Raw genomic sequence first — 26,342 nt, 5'->3', positions numbered from 1 at the left:
GGGGGGGGGCTAATTCGAGGATTTACGGTATTCACTTTCAGCACACATCCCCACACCCCTACCCCGTGTCATTTCAATGTTGGGTGGTAAACGAGATTACTTACGCCATTTTTCCTGCAATCATCCAATTAGGAGAGGGGTTAATCAAAGTGTTTCGACTCCCATTTTGTAGCGGTTGGATCTTCAAGCTAAATGTTTTAAAATTAAAAAGAAAACGCATACGTTAGAAGTACTCAACAGCTTCGAGAGTGAAAATCAGCGAGGTTAAAGAGCAGGAATCATTCTTCGAGCAATGCGCGGAACAGTTATGGGCTCACCAGTTTCCGTTGTTGTAGTAGAAATCGTCATGCAAAACATAGCGGCACAAGCCCTTGCAACTTGCAAGGCAACGCTACCTCTCTGGCTTCTTCACGTGGACGACACTTTTACAGCCGTACACAAAGACGAAATCGACGATTTTCACGGACACCTGAACAAATAGATCCTCCACATACACTGGAAAAGTTGAAAATTTACATGGACATTTTAATTTACAGCATGTAAATATTGATTTACATTCTTTGTAAATTACAATTTACATGTTAGGGTTTTGTAAAATAAATTTACAGGAAATTTACAGCTTTTAGTACAGCATGTAAATGTTCTGTAAATAGTGATTTACATTGTCTTTGTCGACGATGATCATTTGAAGAACATGTAAAAACCTGTAAAATATTTTACGCACTTTTACACTATCTGCCTTTGTATAAAACATGTAAATTGCTTTGCTAAACCATGTAAGAAACGTGTAAATAATTCAAGCGAATGCTGTAAAAAGTCTGGAAATGTTATGTTTGTAACCCTGTAAAAACCATGTAAATGAAAAAAGGGGGCCTGTAAGAAACATGTAAAAACCATGTAAATGAAAAAAGGGGGCCTGTAAGAAACATGTAAAAACCATGTAAATGAAAAAAGGGGGCCTGTAAGAAACATGTAAAAACCATGTAAATGAAAAAAGGGGGCCTGTAAGAAACATGTAAAAACCATGTAAATGAAAAAAGGGGGCCTGTAAGAAACATGTAAAAACCATGTAAATGAAAAAAGGGGGCTTGTAAGAAACATTTAAAAACCATGTAAATGAAAAAAGGGGGCCTGTAAGAAACATGTAAAAACCATGTCAATGAAATAAGGGGGCCTGTAAGAAACATATAAAAACCATGTAAATGAAAAAAGGGAGCCTGTAAGAAACATGTAAATAGCCTGCTGTAAATAGCCTGTTAAAAACATGTAAATTAAAAAGGGGGACCTTGCAAAGGCTGTGAAAATAATTTAAATGAGATAATGGGGGCTTTTCGAAAAACTGTTAAGACCACGTTAATGTAAAATGGAGACTCTTAGAAAAAAAAAAGATCTAAATTTAAGAGAAGGCCTGCCTAAACCCTGCAAAAACCATGTAACGGAAAAGTCGGCTTATTTAATATAACTCTGGTGTAACGGTTCAACCAACGGAGACTGTTGAAATGATGTAAATTCCAAGTTACCGACAGGTTCGCTATCCTCTTGTAAACGGTTGGTTGGATTTTGCAAAGAAATAAATGAAAAGTTACCCCGGCCAGGTTAAACTTGGGGGGACGGGGGGGAGAGAGAGGAAGGGTTGTCTCGGGTAACCGAGAACATATAAATGGGACCTTTTAAAGGCGCGTAAAGTTAAAATGTAACACCGCCCTAAAGCTCCGTAAACCTACCGTGAAGCCTCCATTAAGGTGTCTTTTACGTTGAAGCATTTGAACTTCTCTAAAATTCAAGTGTGTGCTATAGTGTGCTTTAATTGAAGTTGGGTTAGAAGGTATGTACCAAACTAAATCGCTGCATTGATCGACACCGCACTAAGCTGTCTTCTTGTGAACTTTCCGCGCATCCACAACGACAAAATAAAACTAGAATTGTTACTGCACATGCAGGCGTCCCAAGCTTACGTCACTAGAAGAGAGAAAAATTAATTCTCGGACACGTACGTATTTATTCATGAAGGACCATGAAAGCGTCACGTGTTGTGTGAGTTCAAGACGGAGAGAGCCCCGGTGACCGAGTTTGAACTGACGCGAGTTAGGTTAGGCAGGGAACCATAAGGGACACGGCCGGCCCAACGACCGTTTTCTCTCGAATGCTTTGAAACGCTGTTTTAGGCTATCTGGTGTACTTTCAAAGCTCTGTAGGTTAATTTTAGGTTGCGCGAAAAAATTTATCTGTTCGGTTATTCTAGAGGAGCTTGTGTATCTCGTACTTATTAGGGCTTTTTTGTCCATTTCCCGAAAACGTTAGGATTTATCGCCTTTCCGAAAATGATAGCTGACTTTTTTTCGGTACCCAAAATGACATTTTGTTTTTTTGTTTTGTTTCTTTTTCTGGTGATTTCTACCGTTCTGTGCTTTCATTGCCGTCACTGTTATCCCAGTCCCTTTATAAGCGCATACCAGCCTTGTGAGTGCCCGATCTCCAACAAACAGGAATCAGCGGTCTTCATGTTAGGTACCAGGTCCTCTCGGTTCTCCCGCCATGTTTGGCAGTTCGTTGGAACTTGCATCGAACTCGAGCTCTGTTTTAGCGGGCCAAAATCCACTCTACCTTCGCTTCGTCATCGTGCACGGTTTCAATGCAAAGTTTTCCGTTACCCAGAAGCTGAAGATAGCGATTACAGGCAACAACAACAACAGGTAAGCAAGTTTTGCATAAATTGAACGAGTAGAGTAAAGTAACGTCGATACGTATACATTTCGTTTTGCCTTTGGTTGTGAATGTGTCATTATCAAGGAGAAGTTACATTGCTTGTGGAATCGACTTTGTTGATGTTTACCTGCTGTGCATAAAGGGCTTTGTTATCTGTTATTATCTGTTCTCGATAACCGAGTAAGAGCGTGCGACATTTGTTATTGGCTTATATGCAGCTTATGATTCCTTCTGATGCATTCTCTTGTAAGGTTATGTTGCCCTCTGATGTGAATGCTAGTAAGCTAAAATGTAATGTGCCATCTTCAGCAGAGAAATTTCTCTTATACTAGTGTAAGTATTCTGAAGTTACTCAAGTGTCTACAGTTGTACCTACATGCAAGTTACAATATGCTACACAACTGTACATGGACATTGCACCCACTGGTGCTGATAGTAAGTTAAATGTTGTGAAATTTTCTTTCAGAAAAAAAAACACTACGATACTTTATAAAGACGTATACATGTACCTCAAACTGTCATGAAAACTACACAGGACTTGAAAAAAAAAAGGAAGAGTATCTTGCCCAGGCAGGAAAATCTACTTGTCTTGGACGACACAGTATAGTCAATCGATTATTTCATAACAATCAATAGGAATTAGTCAATGATATCAGAAATCAATGAAAGGATTCGTCAAGAGTAATCGATTGTGATCAAATTTTCAATAAGCATTATCAATTTTGCTGATACTAGCTTATCTTTTAGGCAACATTTAATAAGAAAGAAATGAACAAAAGATATAAAGTGAAATATGAAATCATGAATATAATTGCATAAAAACATAACATTGTATCTTGTAAACAGAATATTTTGCTGGCATACATGTATCGGGGACTATGTTTTGGGGGTCTTTGGTAGTGCCTTTGAAATCTACATAAAAAAGTTACAATCAAACATTGTGTTGAGGGACACAATTTTTCTACAGTTTATGTGAACTAACAAAGAGAGGCCAACTTTCAATTGATTCTCTAATGACTGATAAATTTGGTAAAATCAAATTGATAACTTGAAACTTCTCTAGCATGTGAGTATGAATTTCTTTCAATTGATTGATAGCACTGACAACACTTACATTAATTTCAATTTATTGATTTATATCAATTTATGGATCAATTTCAATCAATTGCCTTACCCTGGGATGACCAGACAGCATTTTAGAGACCTGTTACAGGTGTACATTTTACTTGTACAAAATTGGGCTCTTACCAAATACATGCAGGTTTCATGTGTCATGCATCTGTTCATTCATCTGTAGCAGGGCAGGAAAAAAATTGTAAGTCACTTGCCCAGTGGGCCAGTCAATTTCAGTTTTCACTTGCCCCCATTTAAATATTAGTTGCCAGTGTGGTGGCCAGTAAGGAAATCAGAGGACAAATGCGAATGAAGTACGCTCGGATTCCTAACTAATTCTTGCTTTCAACCTAATAATTAACTAATCTTTAGGTCGTAAGTTTTGAAATGGAATGACTGGAAATTATCATTATCAAGCTGGCATTTTTAGTCAGACTCACAAGACTACTGAGGCTACATTGTAATTTCACTTGCCCACCGGGCCACTGAACTTCTATTTTCACTTGCCCAAGAGCAAAATTTACTTGGCTGAGGAAATCAGACCTGGTTTTTTCCTGCCCTGAGTAGATCACACATAACACCAAAATGTGGTAAAAACAAAAAATATTCACATAAGCCATTACCAGTGTGTCACAGAATCTGTGAATTTTTCAGGCGTGTGTCACTGATGTTCTTACCACATTTTGATGTCTTCTGTGATCTATTACTGAACAGATGCGCGACAACGTAGAATCTATCTGCTTCGTAATACATAACAAAGAAACAAAAACAAACATTTATGACATGAGCTGTACCTTTGTCCACCAATAGAGCATACAGTGCAGCTCAGATATATCCGAACCAAAATATACGCGTAATTCGCGTCAGCCCAATACGCGTATACGCGTATGTATATACGCACATACGCGTATGCAGATACGCACATACGCGTATACAGTATATACGCGTATGCCTGATTAGTGTGTATGAGCTAACCTATTGTTTTTTCTTTTCTTAGCAGGTTATTGTTGTTTTCAATGGCTTGACAGCTTGCCACAGAGCGAAAAAGAGTTTTCTTTATTTTGAATACGCGCATACAGTATACGCGCGTATGCCTTCAGACTAGACTGACTTATTAGTAAAATGTTAGTTGAAACTAACATTTTGCAATTGGGCACTTGACAGAAAATTAACTGACTGAATATAATTAAAAGAGAGAGTATTTTGCCGTTAAATCAAAACTTTACCCGTTTTTTTTTGTCCAATAGAACCGGGGATACACCCTTCAATAATCCCATCTTCATGGAACAAACAAAACTGAAAGATAACTTTTTCGACACAAAGTAAACACGGTCCAAGGAAGCGCGCGACTTGGAAACGTGTGCAGAAACACACAACTTTTCCTTGAAGAAAATTCAAAATAACAAAATGTGAGCGGCGCACCGTAGAAACTTCAATAAACAATTCTTTCGTCGGGGAAAGAATATTTTATCATTTGAATGAACGGTTTGTGTCAGGTATAACCGGAGATATCATTTTCTCGACAAGGTTTTCGGAACGCTTCAAACAAGAAACATTCTCGCAAGCGACTTGCCGACGCATGCCGAAACACAGAACTTTACCTCCAAGAAAAAATAAGCAAACATGAGCGACGCGCCAGTGAAACTTTGATAAACAATTATTTGGCTAAAGAAAGAACATTTTATCGTTTGAATGAACGGTTTGTGTCAAATATAACCTGAGATATCATTTTTTCGACAAGGTCTTCGGAACGCTTCACACAGTAAACATCTCGCAAGCGACTTGCCGACGCGTGCGTAAACACAGAAATTTTACTTGAAGAAAAAAATAACTAAACGTGAGCAGCGCGCCATAGAAGCTTTGACAAACAATTATTTGGCTAAAGAAAGAGCATTTTACCGTTTGAATCAACGATTTGTGTCAAATAAAACCGGAGATATCATTTTTTCAACGAAGTTCTTCAGAACGGTTCACAAAATAAACAAACATGTCCCAAATGACTTGCCGACGGGTGCCGCAACACAGAACTTTTCCTTGAAGAAAAAATAACTAAACGTGAGCGGCGCGCCATAGAAACTTTGATAAACAATTTTTTTTGTCAAGGAAAGAGCATTTTACCGTTTGAATCAACGATTTGTGTCAAATAAAACCGGAGATATCATTTTTTCAACGAAGATCTTCAGAACGGTTCAGACAATAAACACTTCCCAAACGACTTGCCGACGGGTGCCGCAACACAGAACTTTTCCTTGAAGAAAAAATAACTAAACGTGAGCGGCGCGCCATAGAAACTTTGATAAACAATTTTTTTTGTCAAGGAAAGAGCATTTTACCGTTTGAATCAACGATTTGTGTCAAATAAAACCGGAGATATCATTTTTTCAACGAAGATCTTCAGAACGGTTCAGACAATAAACACTTCCCAAACGACTTGCCGACGGGTGCCGAAACACAGAACTTTTCTTTGAAGAAAATTACTAAACGTGAGCGGCGCACCATAGAAACTTTGATAAACAATTTTTTTCGTCAAGGAAAGATTATTTTACCATTTGAATGAATGATCCGTGTCAAATATAACCGGAGATATCATTTTTTCGACTAGGATCTTCAGAACGCTTAATTCAGACAAACATTTCGCAAACGACTTGCCGACACGTGCCAAAACACAGATCTTTGCTTGTAAAAACATCAAGTTCACGTGTTGAAATAGGGAGTTCAAGCGACTGTTTCAATTTTCTTCCCAGTTTTGGTAGCTTAAGATCAAGCAAGTGTTAATAAACGGTAGTTTGTCCGTGAATTTGCGAAGTGATCGAAAACTCGAAATGTGATAGCTTTCATTGATCGGCAGGACGTTTTAGCAACATGCAAATTTCGCTTTAAGGCCTTCTTCATTCCCAGAAATATAATGTCCTTTGTTTGACCAACAATGCTTCACATAAAGAAACTTATGGAAATGCATAACAAAGAGGCATATACGCGCGTATATACGCGCATATGTGCGCGTATATACGCGTATATGTGCGCGTATTAACATACGCGTATACGCAAAATACGCGCGTATAATACGCTTATGCGTAGTTCGCATACATGAGGAGCCTCATAGAGGGTTTTTTTGGACGCTGTTGGAAGCCTTGGTTGCTACAGACGCTTTACTAATATTCTTTTATTAATTTACAAATGTGTGAAAGGTAATTAACTAAATATGCATGTACGTTTCCGGCTCCCGCCGTGTGCAATATGTGTTGACGGTCTAAAGGCAGTCCAAAGCGTAAAGTCCTCTCGTTCTATTTTAAAAAATAATCCTGTTTTTGTTGATCGTTTTTGTTGATCGCCTCGGACTCGTTCTGCTACTCCCAGTAACGAAGTGACAAGCAACAAAACACACAGTGCATGTATTTGGCGGTAACACCAAGTAACTGTCTTTTTATTTCCCGCGTGCTGGCAAAAGTTTCGCAGCAACAATTAACAGCTCTCTTATCATTTGCGTGAGATTGCAAAACGTTTTTTGGCGTGTATCTCGCAGCAACGATGAACAACTCTGTTATCATTTAAGGCGCCTTAGCAAAAGACAGGGTTACTTTAGATATTTTAGCGCGTATCTCGGAGCAGCAACAATAAACACTAATATGTTCTGATCTCTAGATCTGTAATCCCCCGCAAGTAAATGGCGCGAGAACAATAGACATTCTACACAATGAACATCCTGTGAAAATATGCATTTGTTTAGAAACGTGACTGACGAATTACTTATGCATACCATATCTCAAGGTGTCACAGGTTTCAAGTTAGCATGCCGTGAAAATTACTCACCAGTAGCTAGCAGTTGTTTAGCGATGGACACTGCAGACACTGGTCAACGGGAAAAACGAATAGTTAAATCGCGCGAGCATACGACAGAAGAGAAACGAAAAAACCGAAGGGAGTGGAAAAAGAGAAAGCGCGAGGCCAAAAAGGCAAAGGTTAAATCACCTTCGACTCAAGGAGATCATGTGATTCCAAATGACAACGAGGAAACGCCTGTGGTCGCTCAGCCGAAGGCAGCTTCATCCTCTCGAATTGTACCGAATCGAAGCATTTCACCCATGGTCAACACGGAACTGAATAATGCGAAAAAAGTTCCAGCAAAAACGGAATCCTGGCACTTGAGAAGCGCGTTGATGTTGCGCCTGGCTCAAGGAAAGTCCCAGAAAAAATCGGTGCAGAGTATCTCTCAATTCAAACGACCCGAAACTCAACACAGTCCACACAAGGCTGACAAGGGCGTATCTGAGCCGGTCTGCAGTCACGTTCAAACACAACAACTATTGCCTGGTCTGTCAAGGCCCTCAATACCTAAAGTCAAGAAACGGCTTGTTGTGAAGGAGATGAAATTAGAACTAAAAGAACTTAATCCTGGACATATCAATTATCTGAATCAAGAAAGTATTGGCAGTGGAAGCTACGGTCAGTGCTATCATGCCCGTTACAGGGGAATTGACGTAGTCGTGAAGAAGATGATTTACAGAATGCCTTGATATCTTTGTTGAGATTTGCTCTGCATTAAAGCATGTCCATTCAAAAGGTTTCCTCCACAACGATATCAAGGCTAATAATGTCGTCCTCGAAAATAGAGCAGATTCCGATAGATGCACTCCTATCCTCATCGATTTCGGAAAGAGTAGCAAAGCTTCTGTCAATTTTCCACCGGCTTCCGCTAACAAAAAGAGAGCGCATGAACACGGGAAAAGCTATTTGGCCCCGGAAGTATTAAAATACCGACAGTACAGCACATTCAGTGATGTGTACTCCTTGGGACGAATGCTAAAGGCTGTGTCCAAAATCATGGGATTTTACCACAGTGTACGCGTCGTAGTAAAATCTGCAACAATGGAAGCTCCTTCCGATAGAGCTGAACTGGACCAATTACTTACTAGACTTGCTGATATTCACCTGTGATTTGCATTACAGTCTACTCCTTATATAGCTATTATTTTCTAAACACAGAATTGTAAAAGCACTGTTGAGAAAACAGTTACAGCTACAGAAGTGGCCTGACGCGTAAATAGCGCGCGCGCTCAGAAACATTTTTAATTTACCATTATCGCGGGTAGCTTTGACAGTTTAGGGCTAGCAGTTGTTGTGTTTTTAAAAGAAGTTCGTGTCGTTTACCGTTTTTTGAAGTATTTTGGCTTGATTAACGAAGAGTTGTCCGTCTACCGCTCACGCACAAGCAATATATAATAATAAATAATATCCCAAAGGCCTTCGCGCCTGAAAATTGTTTGTGCCAAATAAATTACCTTGTGGGTTCTGTGCTCAAGTCCAAAAAACCTGGGAGACTTCATTACAACCCTATCAATAACCCAGAACCAGAGTTTCCATTACTATAAGTGGGCTGAATAGTTCTTATTGCAGTTGAGCCTGTGGTCAAACATTCCTTTGTTCAAAAAGGTATACAAACGAGGCGAACGGGTCAATGCAAAGCAAAATTGACCCTTTCGCCTTGTTTGTATGTCAAACCGCTGATAACTTCAATGACAGCTATCGCGGTGTTCTGCGGCTCCAAAGAGTCTGACCTCGTCCCCAGGCTCTCTCTCCTCTGCCTCCTTTGAGGGGGCGTAATTCCCCCCTAGTTTTTCCTCTCGCTCTTCCCCAAGTACGCCAAGCGCCTGCAACAGGCTAGACTGGGAAGTCCAGAACCACTGCTTTATCCAAGTTTTCCCCCGTGACGTGAGAAGATGTGTGTGACAGAGGGCGAGTGACAATAGATTATTGTGCAATTTGGAACTACTTACCATTTCTTGCTATAATAATATATTTTTAATAAGTCCATAGAAAGGATTCTGACATCAACACATTAATTACAAATTCAATTCGCGTATTTTTGGTCACGATCATGCATGAACGTATCAACGTGTAATTGTCCGCCACCCGCGACCCGTGCCGTCACACGCGCACACTTCACAATTCGTTGTCAAAGCAATTATTACTTGAAACAGATTGCGCATTTCCCCGTTTACAACTTGGAAACTGGTGTTTGTTGTGGTCAGCGGAAACGAGTGACCGCTGACCATGGATCGGCTAAGTCGATTAAACACTTTCACTAGTTAAAATACAAGCTTGAACACAAAGGACAATAATTGGATTAAGCTTTATATGGAATTATTTTGGCCCATGGCGCCCTTTTCAAAACCATATACAAAGTTAGCTCGATGTCGCAACAGATATTCGGCCCGTGAACACTGTAGCGAATGGCCAGCTTGTAATGGCGAGCAAAGACGCGACTGCAAGCTCACTGTTGTTACATCAAGTGTTTTCCCCTCAGTTAGACCCAGAGAAGAACTGGTACGCTTTGAATTCCGATTTGTGTTGTGGAAAACCATCCGTTTTTTGTTCTACTGTGTCTGCAAAAGCATTTTCCGAAGAATACAAGCAAGAAGCCCTAAGGAATTTGCGCGGCAAAGATGGAACCGTCGCGTCTTTCCGCTGGTTTTGCTCGCATCGAAGCAGCGAAAAAGTTCATGTAGCGTCAGCCTTTGGCCTTCTGCTCGGAATTCTTCGATTGAAATCTTGGTCGAGTTGCCATTTCATGAAGTCTGATTACTTCAAAGCGGTCGTATCTTCGATCAATTCCCGTGGCTTACACTGCAATTCACTTGAGGACGAGAGCGGAAAATTGGCCCAAATGCAAAGCCAGGAAGGAGTGCTAGATTCCCAGCCCAGAAAGCACGAAGATATTGATATTCCGACACCACCAAGCACACCAAGACTGTCCGAAGGAAGAAGCCCGCCAAATAGGGAAAGCCCGCCAACAGCGCAAAGTCCGGACGATTTGGCCAAACCAGCTCGGAAGAAGAAAAGATCTATCGAGCAGCTAAAAGTTGACCATGACCTCTCCCCACCCAGCAAAAGGAGAAAAGTGAGAGAAGCTGCAACCGCAGTCATGAAAAGCATCAGCCAAGTGTGCGAAGAAAGCGGGGACACGCTGGGTGCCGTGCTCGGAGAATGCTGTCTCATGACAGGAAAAGATGGTAGCGATGCCCAGGAGACAGTCAGGGCCGTATTTGATGTGATGGTCAAAGAAAAGGGCGTCCAAAAGTCTTTCAGTAAACTTTTGTCAGAAGAAGTTTGGGAAAAAAGAGTTGAGTATATGAGGGTCCCTGACTGGATTTACCTGCTGTTCACGCTCAAGTCACGACTGTCTGACAGTGGTTGGCAAGAGTTGACAAATCTGACTCAACTTGGGAGGACTGGGGTAAGTATGGTCGAGCAAAGTGTTTTCATGATGTAAGGTTATTAAAACTCAAGGATTAATTATTGTAGTAAACGCTTTTCCGCATTTCCCATATTGATTGCCTTTGACTATTTGATTCCTGTTAGTGAATTTTTTTTGCTTGCATATGATTGGTTAAAACCTGACATTGCAAATGGGCTCGTACCAAATTTACAGTTAATGGAACACACCTATTGGGTGATGATGTGAGACACCTGGACAATGTAGTCAATTTGGTTAGCAGGCCTGGTTTAATTTCACTTGCATTATTTTAAATGACACGCAAACGCCTTTCTAAGGAGGACAGCCAGAGCTTGTCCTTTCACTGTATATTTTAATATTTCTGTTGGAAATAAGATATATTTTTAAACAATTAAATTTTGGCATGGGTTTCTAAGACAAAAATATTAATTTTTGTAGAAAAAATCAGACGAACCGATCATCCCGATTAAAAACAACATTGCTGCACTGCGAAAGGGTCTTTTCGATGTCACAAGAATGTTGATGGATGTGGCAAGTCTGCCCAATGAAGTTCCAGGTTATGAGGTGAACCTAGAAAATGTTGCTGTCTGGATCATCAGAGAGATGCGTCTACACGGCTCACTTCCTGATGATATTGTTTTCAATCTTAAAGTTGATGGACGCCCTTTCTTTGGTAATTGAATGGCTATCATTTATAATTTTGCTTTAATTAAAAAGAACATGTCAATCTTTCTAAAACTGTTAATGACTGCATGGATCATCATCTTACATAAAACTCTATTATATTACAGGCAAAGATCAAGTTGCAGTTGGGATTGTTCCCCTTGATGCCAAACATCGGTCCTCTCAGAGTGCAAAGTCAGTTTATCCCCTGGCTATAGCCAACTGTAAGGAAAAGAGGTAATTTATACTTTTCCACTGCAGGCCAGAACCATATTTAAGCTATTTTATTATCTCACTTTGTATAATTCTTTAAAAAATGTAATAATAATATTTTGACGGTATTTTGTGCGGTCTTAGTACCTGACCCTTATTGGCAGTGAGGATAGAGGACTTTTATCTGTTTCAAATCTTGTAATCTTGTTGTGTTACTTGCTACAGTTACAATGATGTGGAAAGCAGACAATAAAAACTGAAATTTCAATAAAGGGTATGCAACCAATAATTTATTATGAGTGATCTGGGTCGTGAGAATGTTTGTGTACATAAAGCTGCTGACAGTTGGTGAATAGTATTTGGGAGAGTTTCAAGTCTTATTAATAAGTAACTATCTTTAATTAAGACAATATAAGGTGGACAGGTTATTAACGAGTATGAATCTACATGTAGATGTATGTGACTACGATTATTTGCCTATCTTGCATTTTCAAGGGAAGATCTCAGGAAGCTGTTCTTAAATTTAAACAAACAGAAGGACAAGCTTAAAAAGATGGGGATTAAAGTGGATGGCAAACACTATCGTATACGCTTTAAAGGTACTGGATCCAAAAGCTAGATGATTTTAAAATCCATTTATTAATCAATATGAATTAATTAAATAACTGGGGACGCCTATTTATGAACATTAAAAAAATAGCAACTCAAGATGATGCATACATAGAGGTATACTGGATGGCATTAGCTGTCTAAGAGACTTTCATGTAACATGATGCCAAAGCTAGCAAAGCAAGTGATCTGTAAAATTTAAAGTATTTGTAACCAATCTGCACGGAGCTCCATTAATAGTAATGCAAAACCAAAGCAAATTGCTGTATTTAAACTCCATTGAAAACTGCTCAGTTATTAAACTTATACTTCGTCAATTTGCTTTGTATACAGTTACTCTTGATTACAAAGGTTTGGTGTTGCTGATGGCAAAGATCAATGATGAAGATTTTCAGCTTGGTGGACAAGGCCTTGCTCTAGAATTCTGCATTTTCTGCTTGGCATGGAGAGTAAGTTTTTTGAATGTACAGTACATTTTGAAATGTCCAAATATAAGAATGTGCCGGTAGAACTCTTTTGAAACTGTGATAATTTTACCAGGTAATGTTTCAATGGTCATACTTTAAAGGGTAGTAGGGCTCACTTAAAAGCAGAATTGAGCCATGGTGTTGTAAGCAGGTGTAATGTCCAGCTAGTATAAACACAACATTTTCCACAATATTTTTTGTTGGTCCTTCTCCAGTGGCTGTTTCAGTTTGACTGGTCTCCTCATTTATTGAATTTTTGGAATAATTCTAATAGATTGTATCTATTCTTATTCCACTATAATAGGCATGTGATTGTGATTTAGGGATGCACGAAGTCTGTCTGGAACACTTCAGTCAAACAAAGGCAAACATTGGCGGGTAATATATATAGAAAATTTGTGGTAACTAAATCACAGGATGTATTCGGACGGTCCTGCTGATTTCATTTTATTTCTTATCTTCAACTATTGTAGTCAAACTATGAAGAAGTAATTAAACGTGTTATTAATGATATATAATATATGGTTAGGAAATGGTCGTAAATAAACAATTTATTCAGTAGAAATAATGTGTTATATGGCTGGGTATTTCTGCTTGTCATTTTTTTTTTTGCTGAAGTGCACCACCGTAAGTACCTTTATTTAATTAATCCTTATAATGTAATGTACTTTTTTTAAGCTTTAAAGGGCTGCGAGATGACTTAACATGCCTCCTTGACGAGGATCTTTCTACCATGAGTCTTTGTGCTTTGCACTGCGAGATGCGAAACACTGAGCAGGTGCTGAAAAGTGTTGGATTGCTGGCCTATCAGATTGGCTCACTTCCAGAATGCAATGCCAAACTTTCTGATTACGGTCCATCCAACTTCAAGGCAGATAGGATCACTGTTAAGTTGAGACCTGGACAAGAAACAGCTCCTGGACGAAATAATGTGTCTTTTGCCTCCTGTTCAGGTTACTCTAAAATCATAATTTCTACTCTTTTAATTTGTCTATTAGGTTACAAAAGATTTCAATCTTGCCAAACAGCACTAGGTTTCTTCACCTTTGTGCCAAGCACTTTTATTTCAACTGTTTTCAATGTCAAAAACTGAATCAAAAGAGACTATCACTATGGCAAAATGGTTTTAAAACTAAATTTGTCTCAAAAGTCATTATAATTAGCAATACTAACAAAATATTTGGTCCATCACAACTGGCGGGTGACACGCATCCTACAGTTTGATGTAATATGAAATAGTTAATCAAGTAACGGAACTAATAAAATATTTTGTCCATCAGAACTGGCAGGTGACACGCCTCATACAGTTCAATGTAACATGACCATGAAATAATTAATCTATTAGGTCTATTAGCAATACTAATAAGATATTTTGTCCATCAGAACTGGCGGGTGACACGCCTCATACGGTTCGATGTAACATGACCATGAAATAATTAATCTATTAGGTCTATTAGCAATACTAATAAAATATTTTGTCCATCAGAACTGGCGGGTGACACGCCTCATACAGTTCGATGTAACACAAAAGAAATAAACACACAGGTTAATGTTTTGTCCATCAGAACTGGCGGGTGACACGCCTCATACAGTGCGATGTAACACAAAAGAAATAAACACACAGGTTAATGTTTTGTCCATCAGAACTGGCGGGTGACACGCCTCATACAGTTCGATGTAACACAAAAGAAATAAACACACAGGTTAATGTTTTGTCCATCAGAACTGGCGGGTGACACGCCTCATACAGTTCGATGTAACACAAAAGAAATAAACACACAGGTTAATGTTTTGTCCATCAGAACTGGCGGGTGACACGCCTCATACAGTGCGATGTAACACAAAAGAAATAAACACACAGGTTAATGTTTTGTCCATCAGAACTGGCGGGTGACACGCCTCATACAGTTTGATGTAACACAAAAGAAATAAACACACAGGTTAATGTTTTGTCCATCAGAACTGGCGGGTGACACGCCTCATACAGTTCGATGTAACACAAAAGAAATAAACACACAGGTTAATGTTTTGTCCATCAGAACTGGCGGGTGACACGCCTCATACAGTGCGATGTAACACAAAAGAAATAAACACACAGGTTAATGTTTTGTCCATCAGAACTGGCGGGTGACACGCCTCATACAGTTCGATGTAACACAAAAGAAATAAACACACAGGTTAATGTTTTGTCCATCAGAACTGGCGGGTGACACGCCTCATACAGTTTGATGTAACACAAAAGAAATAAACACACAGGTTAATGTTTTGTCCATCAGAACTGGCGGGTGACACGCCTCATACAGTTCGATGTAACACAAAAGAAATAAACACACAGGTTAATGTTTTGTCCATCAGAACTGGCGGGTGACACGCCTCATACAGTTCGATGTAACACAAAAGAAATAAACACACAGGTTAATGTTTTGTCCATCAGAACTGGCGGGTGACACGCCTCATACAGTTTGATGTAACACAAAAGAAATAAACACACAGGTTAATGTTTTGTCCATCAGAACTGGCGGGTGACACGCCTCATACAGTTCGATGTAACACAAAAGAAATAAACACACAGGTTAATGTTTTGTCCATCAGAACTGGCGGGTGACACGCCTCATACAGTTCGATGTAACACAAAAGAAATAAACACACAGGTTAATGTTTTGTCCATCAGAACTGGCGGGTGACACGCCTCATACAGTTCGATGTAACACAAAAGAAATAAACACACAGGTTAATGTTTTGTCCATCAGAACTGGCGGGTGACACGCCTCATACAGTTCGATGTAACACAAAAGAAATAAACACACAGGTTAATGTTTTGTCCATCAGAACTGGCGGGTGACACGCCTCATACAGTTTGATGTAACACAAAAGAAATAAACACACAGGTTAATGTTTTGTCCATCAGAACTGGCGGGTGACACGCCTCATACAGTTTGATGTAACACAAAAGAAATAAACACAAGGTTAATGTTTTGTCCATCAGAACTGGCGGGTGACACGCCTCATACAGTTTGATGTAACACAAAAGAAATAAACACACAGGTTAATGTTTTGTCCATCAGAACTGGCGGGTGACACGCCTCATACAGTTCGATGTAACACAAAAGAAATAAACACACAGGTTAATGTTTTGTCCATCAGAACTGGCGGGTGACACGCCTCATACAGTTCGATGTAACACAAAAGAAATAAACACACAGGTTAATGTTTTGTCCATCAGAACTGGCGGGTGACACGCCTCATACAGTTTGATGTAACACAAATGAAATAAACACACAGGTTCATGTTTTGTCCATCAGAACTGGCGGGTGACACGCCTCATACAGTTCGATGTAACACAAAAGAAATAAACACACAGGTTAATGTTTTGTCCATCAGAACTGGCGGGTGACACGCCTCATACAGTTTGATGTAACACAAAAGAAATAAACACACAGGTTAATGTTTTGTCCATCAGAACTGGCGGGTGACACGCCTCATACAGTTCGATGTAATACTTGTACAGGATATGGAATAGGACAGGGTAAGATACTGTAAGGTAACACACAAAAATGAAACAACAGTTGGAAGAATAAGAAACAAGAGCAAAATAATTATGCACATTTTTAATTATTAAGATTAGTACAGATCATTTTGGCGAATCGTACAGCGCCTAGAGCAGGCATGGATAGGCGCTATATAAATATTTATGTATTATTATTGTATTAATTATATATTTCTACAAATTTGGTGGTATGAACAAATGGCCTTATTTTCAGGGGAGAGTCAACTTTCATGGTTGCTTTGTGCAATTTGTAGATAAAATTGTATTTTAGTACTCAAGTTACAAAGGAAATAGCTGTTCCATGACATGAATATAAACATTTCAATTTCACTGTGTGGTTGTTGGCGCCATTAAGGGGGTGGTGTCATTGGAGCATTGTCTCATAATAAAGTGTATTTTAAGTGTTTCCCTAGGGCAAAAGGTAGGTTATTTGTAAATTAATGAGGTGTCCTGTAAACAGGGCTCTTTTGTAAACATTACAAGTACAAGTATAAACAATCTTGTAACTGTGTTTTCAGGAAACACTGAACGGCAGCTATTGGCATCCATTGAAGACATTGTGGAAGAGTCTCTGCCTAATAAAAAACTAGCTGACCATTTCCAAGACCCTGAGGCAGCCAAACTTTGCATCCTTAACAAAATAACATTTTGTGAGACACGACAAAAGGTGCCATTATGTCCTGTTTGTTCTGTTTTGATCTTGTGTACATTAATTCTTTAACCAAACAAAATCAACGTGAAATGGTAGAACAACAATCATAATCATATATCTAGGTATTGTTACTCGTGATATGCTTGTTTTAATCTCTAAATGGCTTGGTCGAGTTTTAAATTATACACTTTTTACTTGAATTTTAGTATTTGGCTGAAGCTTTTTTCATCTTTTGTCTTGTAGTACTATCAGGAAATGATGGAAAGTGGGATTTTTGTCCGTGACTTTGGCACCAGACTTGAAGAAATTAACTTGACAAATTCAGGTATTACAATGGGTTGTACGTTTTTTTATTAATTCCCTTTCACATGTCACACTTTTTTATGAACCATTATTCCTATTCCCAGAGGCCATTAATTTTAGTAATATATGTAAACTAATGTATTCACCTGTTTGAATTCAGTTACATGGTGCAATAGAATGCTGGATATTGCAGTTGGCTGTGTTTAAATATGACCTATTTGACATGATATTTCTTTCCTATTATATATACAGGAGTTAGCAAGGAGCTTGAATTACAGATGAAATTCTGGAAAGAGAAACAACAAGATATTGAAAGTCAATTCAAACATCTCTACAGGCCTATGCAGTCAAACAAAGGCCAAAACGTTAAGGGGAAGAAGTCAAAGAAAGTGGATCACACCAACAAACAACTAAGTTACTATGCAGGCAAATTGACAAAGGAATTTTTAATCAAGGTTAGACTTATTGCATTTAATTTCTGTTCACTGATTAATTTTCGAATATACTGCAAATCACAGCATACAAAAAAAGAGTAGTTAAATAATTATGTAGTATTTAATTTATAATTATTTTAATATAATATTTCCAGATCCTTAGCACAAAAATGATATGTTAATCTCAACTCAATGCAGGCTTTTTCACTTCAGACTAATAGCAGAGCCTGACTTTTAACTTTGAACCCTAATAATATACTAATTGCAGGTGTGTTCACTGTGGAAAGAAATTGCATATGTTACGAGGGACAGAGAGTTCAAGGAAGATGAGGAACATCTTATCGATATTTTTGATGTAAAGGTTTGTGATACCTATTCTTTTGATTGAAGACTGCTCACTTTAAAAGAAACTTCTTGATATATGTATATGTATATAGATAAACAAAATTCATTTATATATATCTATATCTATATGCTCAAACTGGATTACATGTAGGTGAATCTTTGCTTATGTCATTGATTACATTTTTCCTCATTAACATACGACTTTGCACATACAAGGCATCATGCTAGATACAAATTGACTACAAACATTTCAAGAGCTTGTGAAATTTAGTAATTGGTGAAAGTTTTGGCTCTTTGGGTGTAATATGCGATGAGAAATTGGCTTTCAACAGTTGCAAAATTTCTGGGTGGCAAAAGTGCTAATGAGCTCGTACATTCTTTGTAAAATTTTGAGTTTTTAAACCCGCGTTGCACAAAAAGTATTCCATACATCGGGTGCAAATTCCTTGGGACAGTTAAGTGTGTTATACCCTTTCAATATTCATAAGTAATGTTTCTGTAGCTCCATCAGAAACTGTATCGCTTATGCTAATGAGACAAATATTGTAAACAAAGATTCTCCTATACTGCATGTGACATGAAAACTTTGTAAGACATTGTATCTCTCCTCCTTAGTTAAACAACTGATGCCCACACACTTTGTTGTTGACTGTAATGTTCAATTTTTTCAGTGTAAAGAGTGGGGGTTCCTTCTGTTAGAGATGTTTGGGACAAGCCTTGGAACAGGTGATTATGGCCACCTCACTGTGGAGCACATACCAATGCTTTTTCGGATGCATCGCTCATTACACCACTTGTCCAACCAGGGTTATGAGGCTGGACACAAGCTCCAAAGGCTGCTCTACTTAAGAGCAACCTCTCACGACTCATCAAGCAGTACTTCCTCAGGTAAGTTGAGATTCCAGTCTAAATGTTCACACAAATGATGTGGAAGTAGCAGGATTAATTCTTACTATTAACAGGTACTTGTGCTTTTTTCTTATGCTATAGTGGACCAAATCCTCACCCATATTTATACAGAGATGCTACTTGATATGAGGCAAGCATTCAGAGAGGCTCGACAGTCCATTACATCTGGTAATATACATGATTGTCTACAGATAGGCTTGTCTTACAGGAGGGCTCCCAAGGAGTCAGTCACACCTCCAAACATGCACTGATGATAAAAAAAACCTTGATGAAAATGTCAACTCTAAGACCTGATTCCAGAAAATTCCTTTTTTTTCTTTACATCAACATAGTGCAATTAAAAGTAGGCAAATTCTTTACTTCTTTAACTTTCTTCTTTCAGGAGAGAAGCTGTTCTACTACAGAGGGTGTGGCTGGAAAGCTAAAAGAATGGTTTGGAGTGAAGAAGACAGAGAATGGATTGGAAAAATGGATGAGCTATTTACTAATCTGTTTGGTCCAGACTATTGTGAATACGAGTACACAGAGATGACAAAGCACTGTGTGGTGGTACCAGGCCAATTTCCACTCATTGATTACAACCATGAAGAGTGGGAAAGAAAACCAGCCAGCAAACCAGCCACAGAACCAAAACCCCAAAGCAGCAACACTCTCGGAGTGGCACCAGCACCAGAGACAACATCACCACAACAGGATGACAGCAGCACAGGCAGAGACATGCCAAAAGAAGCAGCAGCGTTAACAACACAGCAGCATGGCAGCAACACTGCCCTAGTGGCACCAGTACCTGTAGCAGAGGCAACAACACAGCAGCAAGGCAGCAGCAAGCACACAGCCACAGCAATGGCAGCATCAACTCTGCAAAACAGTAACAACAGCTGCCCCTCAGACCAAGTAAAACCTGATAATGTAGCCTGGCACAGTAAAGAGATTTTGGAAAATCTCAATGTTCTTACTCGTGGTGAAAGAGCATCTTTGAAACTTCCTGAAGTTGCCTTCATTTCAAAGCAAGACATTCAGCTTGTTCAGAGTCCAAATGAGGTCATTAACCCACTGCTAGTCAATCTTCGTCCAGCAGAAAGTGCAGTGACACATGCCGTACAGCTTTTGAAAGAACTGTCAGGTACTAGAACTGTGGGGACTATTAATGTTGACAGATCTGATGATGGGGATGAAGATGAAAAAGCTACAGTGACTATGGGCAGACTAGGAACTTTCACTAAAGAATCAGTTGGTTTATATCAGACTATGTGTACTCTAGCTTCAGAAGCTGTCAGTTTCAGAGAAGAAGAAAGGTGGTTTGCAAACAACAGCAGCCCTGTATCAGACCTTAACAAAGTCAGAGATGTACTGTGTAACTCTAGGCCTAATGAGCAGATTATTAGGCAAGGCACATACATTATGGATGCTAATGACTTTAGCACTCTAGCTTGTGAACGTTATGTTAATGGTTTCGCTATAGACACAGTATGTTTGAAATTTCTTGAGGACAGCAAGCCCACTAACCTAGTGTACCTCTCATCGTACAGCCAAACCTGGGCAAAACAAGGACCACGGTACTTCAGCCAAATGGTGATGCCCTTCTTTGGCCACTGTGCTGTGCAAGATGCCACATACATTTTGTCACCTTTTCATTTTGATTCACCACAACACTGGGGATTGCTGTGCTTTGATGTAGCAAGCAGAACTGTCCATTTTGATGACGGACTCAAGATTGACCAACCAAGAGACATTCTAGTAGTTGTTAAGAACATGCTAACTGGCTTTCAGCTTCTCTCCCACAATGACTGTTTTCAAGAGGAAAATTGGAACGAACCCAAATTGGATCTCCCTTTACCACGCCTCAACATGCCGCATCAAACTAAAACCGGAGAGGGATCTGCGAGCTGTGGTGTTGGTGTGATTTTCTTGGTGAGAGATATCATAAAAAGCTGAAACTGCCTTCCGTCATTTCAGTGGACATTTAAGAACATGGCCAGTCTGAGGAAAGATTTAATGGCTCTTATTGTTCAATGGAAAAAGTAGAGGTCAGTGTATTGGGTGTACCTAAATTATATTTATATCATTGTGTGATTCCAGAAAATATCCATAATATCCACGCAGAAGGTTTTTTGGTTTGAGCCCACACCCTCCAGAAATTTTGAGTTGAGCTTGGTACATTCAGTTACAATTTTTACCTTTTAAACCCCCTCCCCACCCTCTCCCTCTCTGAATTTTCAATGACCTTCCTTCGTGTGGGTATAGATATTTTTGGGAACTGCACATTTCATAATGTTATTAAAAATTGCATTTTTCTATATATAGTCTCAGGACCATTTGGCCATGCTCAGTTAGATTGTACAAGTGTGGCCACCATATAAGTTCAACTTCTCTTGTGGCTCTTTTCTCTCCATACCCAACAATTAATGAAGACTTTGATGAGGGCCTTCTCCTTTTTTGTCCGGGAACATAAACCCTTTGTTTTGCCCTCTTAATTTCTTCCTCTGCAGACAGGCCTTCTTCTTCTTCTTCTTCTTCTTCGCACATCTCATTTCCTGAGAATAGCACTTCTGTGTTTAGGGATGCCAAGTCTTGTTCCTCTATTGCATCTAAAAATTTTTCCAGATACCAGATTTATACGAAAGCTTCATTGTAGAGGCTTGATAACAGGGCTGTGCTTTGTGACACACCTCTCGCACAGAGTTCAATTGAACATTTATCCTCCCAATAAGGTACTCAAAGTATGCCTTTGGTACTTGATGGCAGTCAATTTTAATCCATCTCCCTAGAAAACAGGAAAAAGTCTTTAATGATAGGAAATAAGAGGGAGGTTGGCATAACTGCCCATGGGTGGGGGGTTTAGCAGTCAGTGGTTGTCTTGGTACTTGTGATCTCGCTGTTCCCAGATAGGGTTAATTGTTTCGGTTTCTTAACTCGCGGTTGGCAATTTAGTAGTGCATATGACAAAGAATTTCATTGAATATGTCAAATCCCTACCCTCTCACCCCTCTCACACGGACTATCAATTATTTTGTTCTTTCCATAGTAGTACCATGCCATGTACATAAGAAGACAATGCCGTGTCCATAAACAAGTCTTATGGGAGCTACTGTGTTTGCAACCGTGTCTCAGACAAGCCATCAGTGCACCACTGGATAACATCCTCGAAAATGACTCCACCATTTGAAATAAAGTTTTGTCTTTTTGGACTATGCTGACTCGTTTTCACGGTTTGGGGGGTAAGGGGTGGGGGGGGGGGGGCGGTAGTTTCTGAACTATTTAAAACTTCATCACACGAGTTGTAGGTAATAAAAAGCTGGAGGCGGTTTCCGCAATTCCCAAGAATCTTGCGCTACCAAAACCTGAAAGACGCTTGACAAATCGCAAATCCGCTGTTTTACGCAAGCCGGTCGAAAACCCACATTTCGGTTCCCCTCACAGAAGGAATAGTCTGCTGTTGAAGTCTAGTATTAGAAAAATGACCTATTCTTTTTTCGTCAAAACAATGCAGCAATTCATGCAAGATATTGGCACTAGTTTTCATGTACAAGGTAATTACAGTATGTAAAATATTTACCTGGAAGACGAGGATGAAATGTGGAGTTTATCCTTTCCACTAGGCCGGCAATCCATATCTTGTATCCTTGCAACATTTGCGGGGGCAGTTGGTCTCGTGGTTTCGGAACGCTCGCCATTTTTCCTTCCTGGTCTTTAAACACGGGTAACAATTCATTTTCGTTTTCATGGCGTTCCCTCACGTGTTTAGTCAACGAGTAGAGCGTCTTGAACACTTTTTTACAGGACGAGCAATCCACCGTGTAAACGGACATTGTGTGAAAAGCGAGTAGCCTTGAAACCCTGATATACCAGCTGTTTCATATATTTCCGCGGGTTTCGTTTAGCCGATTACGTCAGCATTAAGTGACCGGATATGCTGTATTTCCAATACCATTTTCTACCAAAATCAGGCTGGACATTATGGCCTCCTACACTGGGAAGAGTACTGTCAGTCTTTCATGACAGTCTGTTTAAATGATTAGCATCCTCGACATTTTAACTCTGCTACAAGTTCCACTCGTAATATCGAGCAGAACAATCAAAGGAGATGTGTAAACCACACTAGCCTGGTAGAAAATTACTCGATCTAACGCGTACCAGCCGCCAACCAAAAGAGATGAAAAACAAAAAGATAGAACAAAGGCTAATTGGGAAAGTAAACTCTTTAAGAACAGGACTAACCAGGTTTAGTGAAAGTCCGACCGTACAAAGACATTTTCTAGGAATTTTGTCTCGGAAATCGCCCTTCCTTTGGGTTGGGAGTTCTTTTAAGTTGACGTGTGATTTACATTGCACAAATCGCTGGGTTTAATCGCCGAGTTCGGGTTTCATAGATTCGCAAAGCGTTGACGTGTGAGTGATATTACGCGTTCATTCAGCAGAGCATTTACCCGATTCTTACTGTGAGATCTGTCACCAGCTTCTATTGTCTTATCTTTTGTCGGGATCAAAGTTCGGTCACTTGAAATGACCGAGCGTCAAGTATCTAGGGCTCGCGGGTCGTCATGATCTGAGCTGCACTGTAAGTGCGTGTAAGAAACAATCAAATTGTGCCTGCAAATAACTTGACTTATTATTTAAACATTGTTTGATAGGAGTTTGATTTATTGTGCATGAATATTACAATGTAGAAGATAATGAACATTGAATATTTACTGCCACACATTTTGAGTTTAGTTCTTCTACATCCTTTGACATTCAGTGCCTTCAAATCAGAGATGCAAAGTTTTTGTCACACAGTAGCTACAGATGTAGATATAAGATCTGTTTCATTGATGAATATTCAGGGCTCAAAATAATGGTCGGTCAATGGGCAATGTCTGGCCAGAATGGTGACTTGACTGGCCAAAAACTTCACTCTCCGGCCATGTTGACCAGTCATATCATGTTGAGACGGTCACGTTGTTCATTCTTGAATAAACAATCAAATCCCCAACTGTAAATCTGAGAGTTTTTAATCTCTTTTTTATTATGACCTCTAATGAAAACATACACCAATGCATACATGTATTTGTTCGAACGGCTAAAGACCATTCGCTTGCTGTTTGTCATGCATTCAAGATCGATAGGAATGCCATTCGAGTGACTGGTCTAGCAGTGACTGGAACAAACAAACTATATTTGTGGGTTTAATTTGGCTCACATTACATGTACTTGATTTTTGCATACATATCCTGACCGGTCAGAAACAACACGTGACCGAGCTAAAATTACTTTGGCCAGTCAACATGACCGGCTACAGTCCAATTTTAAAGGTCACAGTATACATTGGAATGATAAGAAACAAAATAATAACTCCAATGTAAAATTCACTGATTGATATCATACACAGAATTTGCTGACTCATACTCAGACGTAGCTTATCTTATTTAACGAAATGTTTTATGTTACTTGTAGGATGAAGTAAAATTGAGAGTGGTCAATACATGCATACTCCTTGGCATTGATGCTTGATCAGGAAAAAATCAGCCACTGAGAAGTCTACAGTACTTATGACTCTATAAGGGGTCCAAGGCCCATTTCTTGAAGGCCCTGGAAACTTTTTGGGCCCACAAAGCCATCTTTAATTGAGCTGTGCCTAAAAACTAAGAGCTGTATATGCCTGAAACTTCTTGTGTGAAGGAAACCTCTGTTCATATTGAGAATAAGCGATTAAAATAGCTCTGTAAGCATAAGATTTCAGATTTTGGTATGGCTTTCTGGGTGCGAAAACGTTTTGGGACCTTCGAGAAATGGGCCCCTGGTGCATTACAGTCTAACATGGTGACCTTCAACACTTTGATTTGCTCTGGCAGCTTTCTGGCATAAATTCAACCACTTTAAACATTATTTTTTTAATGCTTTGAAGTATCACTTACACTGTACCTGTGTTAGTGAATTAGCATCAAATTTAAATATCTTAGATTGCTAGGTTGATACGTATTGTTCAATACAGCAGCTATAAGATTTCATCATAAAAAGAAAAGGCTATGTTTACATACATGTAGTACCAGAACAATAATTTATTAACTTATGATGTGTTATGGGAACTATGGTACTAGATAGGCCTTTCAATTTCAACAGACCCATATGAATTTTGTTTTTACTGTACAGTTTTTTTATCACAAAAAGAAAAAGTAAAATTTTGAATATTGTTTACAGTGAATGTTTTGTCAGGGGTCCAAACTGTGACTTTGTAAACATAGCCTAAAAGATGTCAGAAGCCTTGTTTTATGTTATGCAATGTAGTATTCCTTTGGCATGAATGTTTTTATGATGAATTTAAAATGTCAATCTCTATCTTGTGGTTAATGTTTTTTCTCCCTATTTTCTGTTATTTCAAAAGAACAATTCACTCTATGAAAAAAGTTGATCAATACTTCACACTTACATTGCAGTAATTTTCATAATAAGGTAAAGGTAAAGTCTGCATACGAGCCACGTGGCCCAACAGGCTGGAGCTTATCCCGCTTTCTGTAGCAGGAAGCGACTAGGACTATTTCTACTCCCCCTGGATGAGATGCCAGTCCATTGCAGGGTTACCCCACCATTAAATTCGCTGGTACCCACTTATACACCTGGGTGGAGAGGCACTGAGAGTAAAGTGTGTTGCCCAACAACACAACAGAATGTACCCGCCTAGAGCTTGAACCCGGATCGCTCGATCAGGAGTTGAGCGCACTACATGTAACTACGAGGCCATCGTGCCTCCCCCATTTTTCATTATTAAGGCTAATTTAATCCTACATTAATTACTTAGTGAGAAAAAACAGTTTATTCATTCATTTTATGACAAAGGTATTATCATTATGTTACATTTGACTTTGTGGATTTAGTATATATTTAAGACAGGTATCCATTCGCAAACAATTTTAATTTAGTAATACACCTAAATTGCAAAATTTTTACTAGTTGTAGTTGACAACAGTATAGTTCTTAATCATTTTATTATTTATGAATTAAATAGAGCTGAATATGACATGGTTTCGCACAATCTTGAAAAGGTCTTGAATTTTAGTAGTCTTCTTGAAAAGTGCTTGAATTCGGTTAAAGGAGCTCAGTCATGGTATTAAAATATTTTGGCCATGCACAAAATTACATTTAAGTCGTCTTGTTATGGATAGATAGAAAA

At 39.1% G+C, this 26,342-nt stretch overlaps 4 protein-coding genes and 1 long non-coding RNA gene across 6 annotated transcripts in view; 4 read left to right on the top strand and 1 right to left on the bottom strand.

Moving 5' to 3' along the window:
• Positions 1 to 26,342, top strand: part of LOC145502347 (uncharacterized) — a 115,362-nt gene that overhangs the window by 24,698 nt on the left and 64,322 nt on the right. The window lies entirely within an intron of this gene.
• On the top strand, positions 1,058 to 25,291 carry LOC145502472 (uncharacterized). Its single transcript, XR_014051330.1, has 2 exons — positions 1,058 to 2,693; positions 24,629 to 25,291. It is a non-coding gene; the product is annotated as an uncharacterized LOC145502472 (long non-coding RNA).
• Positions 6,906 to 8,333, top strand: LOC145503321 (uncharacterized). Its single transcript, XM_081482800.1, has 2 exons — positions 6,906 to 7,524; positions 7,597 to 8,333. Exon 2 carries the CDS (start codon positions 7,653 to 7,655, stop codon positions 8,331 to 8,333), a length of 681 nt encoding a protein of 226 aa, XP_081338926.1. The 5' UTR covers positions 6,906 to 7,524; positions 7,597 to 7,652.
• On the top strand, positions 9,119 to 21,130 carry LOC145503320 (uncharacterized). Its single transcript, XM_081482799.1, has 15 exons — positions 9,119 to 11,053; positions 11,492 to 11,726; positions 11,845 to 11,953; positions 12,425 to 12,528; positions 12,872 to 12,987; positions 13,310 to 13,383; positions 13,684 to 13,958; positions 16,466 to 16,531; positions 17,071 to 17,219; positions 17,448 to 17,529; positions 17,760 to 17,962; positions 18,210 to 18,302; positions 18,958 to 19,174; positions 19,277 to 19,363; positions 19,578 to 21,130. The coding sequence occupies exons 1-15, from the start codon at positions 10,064 to 10,066 to the stop codon at positions 21,128 to 21,130; spliced, it is 4,353 nt and encodes a 1,450-aa protein (XP_081338925.1). The 5' UTR covers positions 9,119 to 10,063.
• On the bottom strand, positions 21,784 to 23,754 carry LOC145503319 (uncharacterized). Its single transcript, XM_081482798.1, has 2 exons — positions 22,752 to 23,754; positions 21,784 to 21,959 (listed from the first exon to the last, which is right to left on the bottom strand). Exons 1-2 carry the CDS (start codon positions 23,002 to 23,004, stop codon positions 21,784 to 21,786), a joined length of 429 nt encoding a protein of 142 aa, XP_081338924.1. The 5' UTR covers positions 23,005 to 23,754.

This window comes from Orbicella franksi, chromosome 11 (genome assembly GCF_964199315.1).
Source record: "Orbicella franksi chromosome 11, jaOrbFran1.1, whole genome shotgun sequence".
Classification (NCBI taxonomy): Eukaryota; Metazoa; Cnidaria; class Anthozoa; order Scleractinia; family Merulinidae; genus Orbicella; species Orbicella franksi.
The sequence above is the reverse complement of the archived record's forward strand: the minus strand, read 5'-3'. Positions and strand labels throughout refer to the sequence as shown.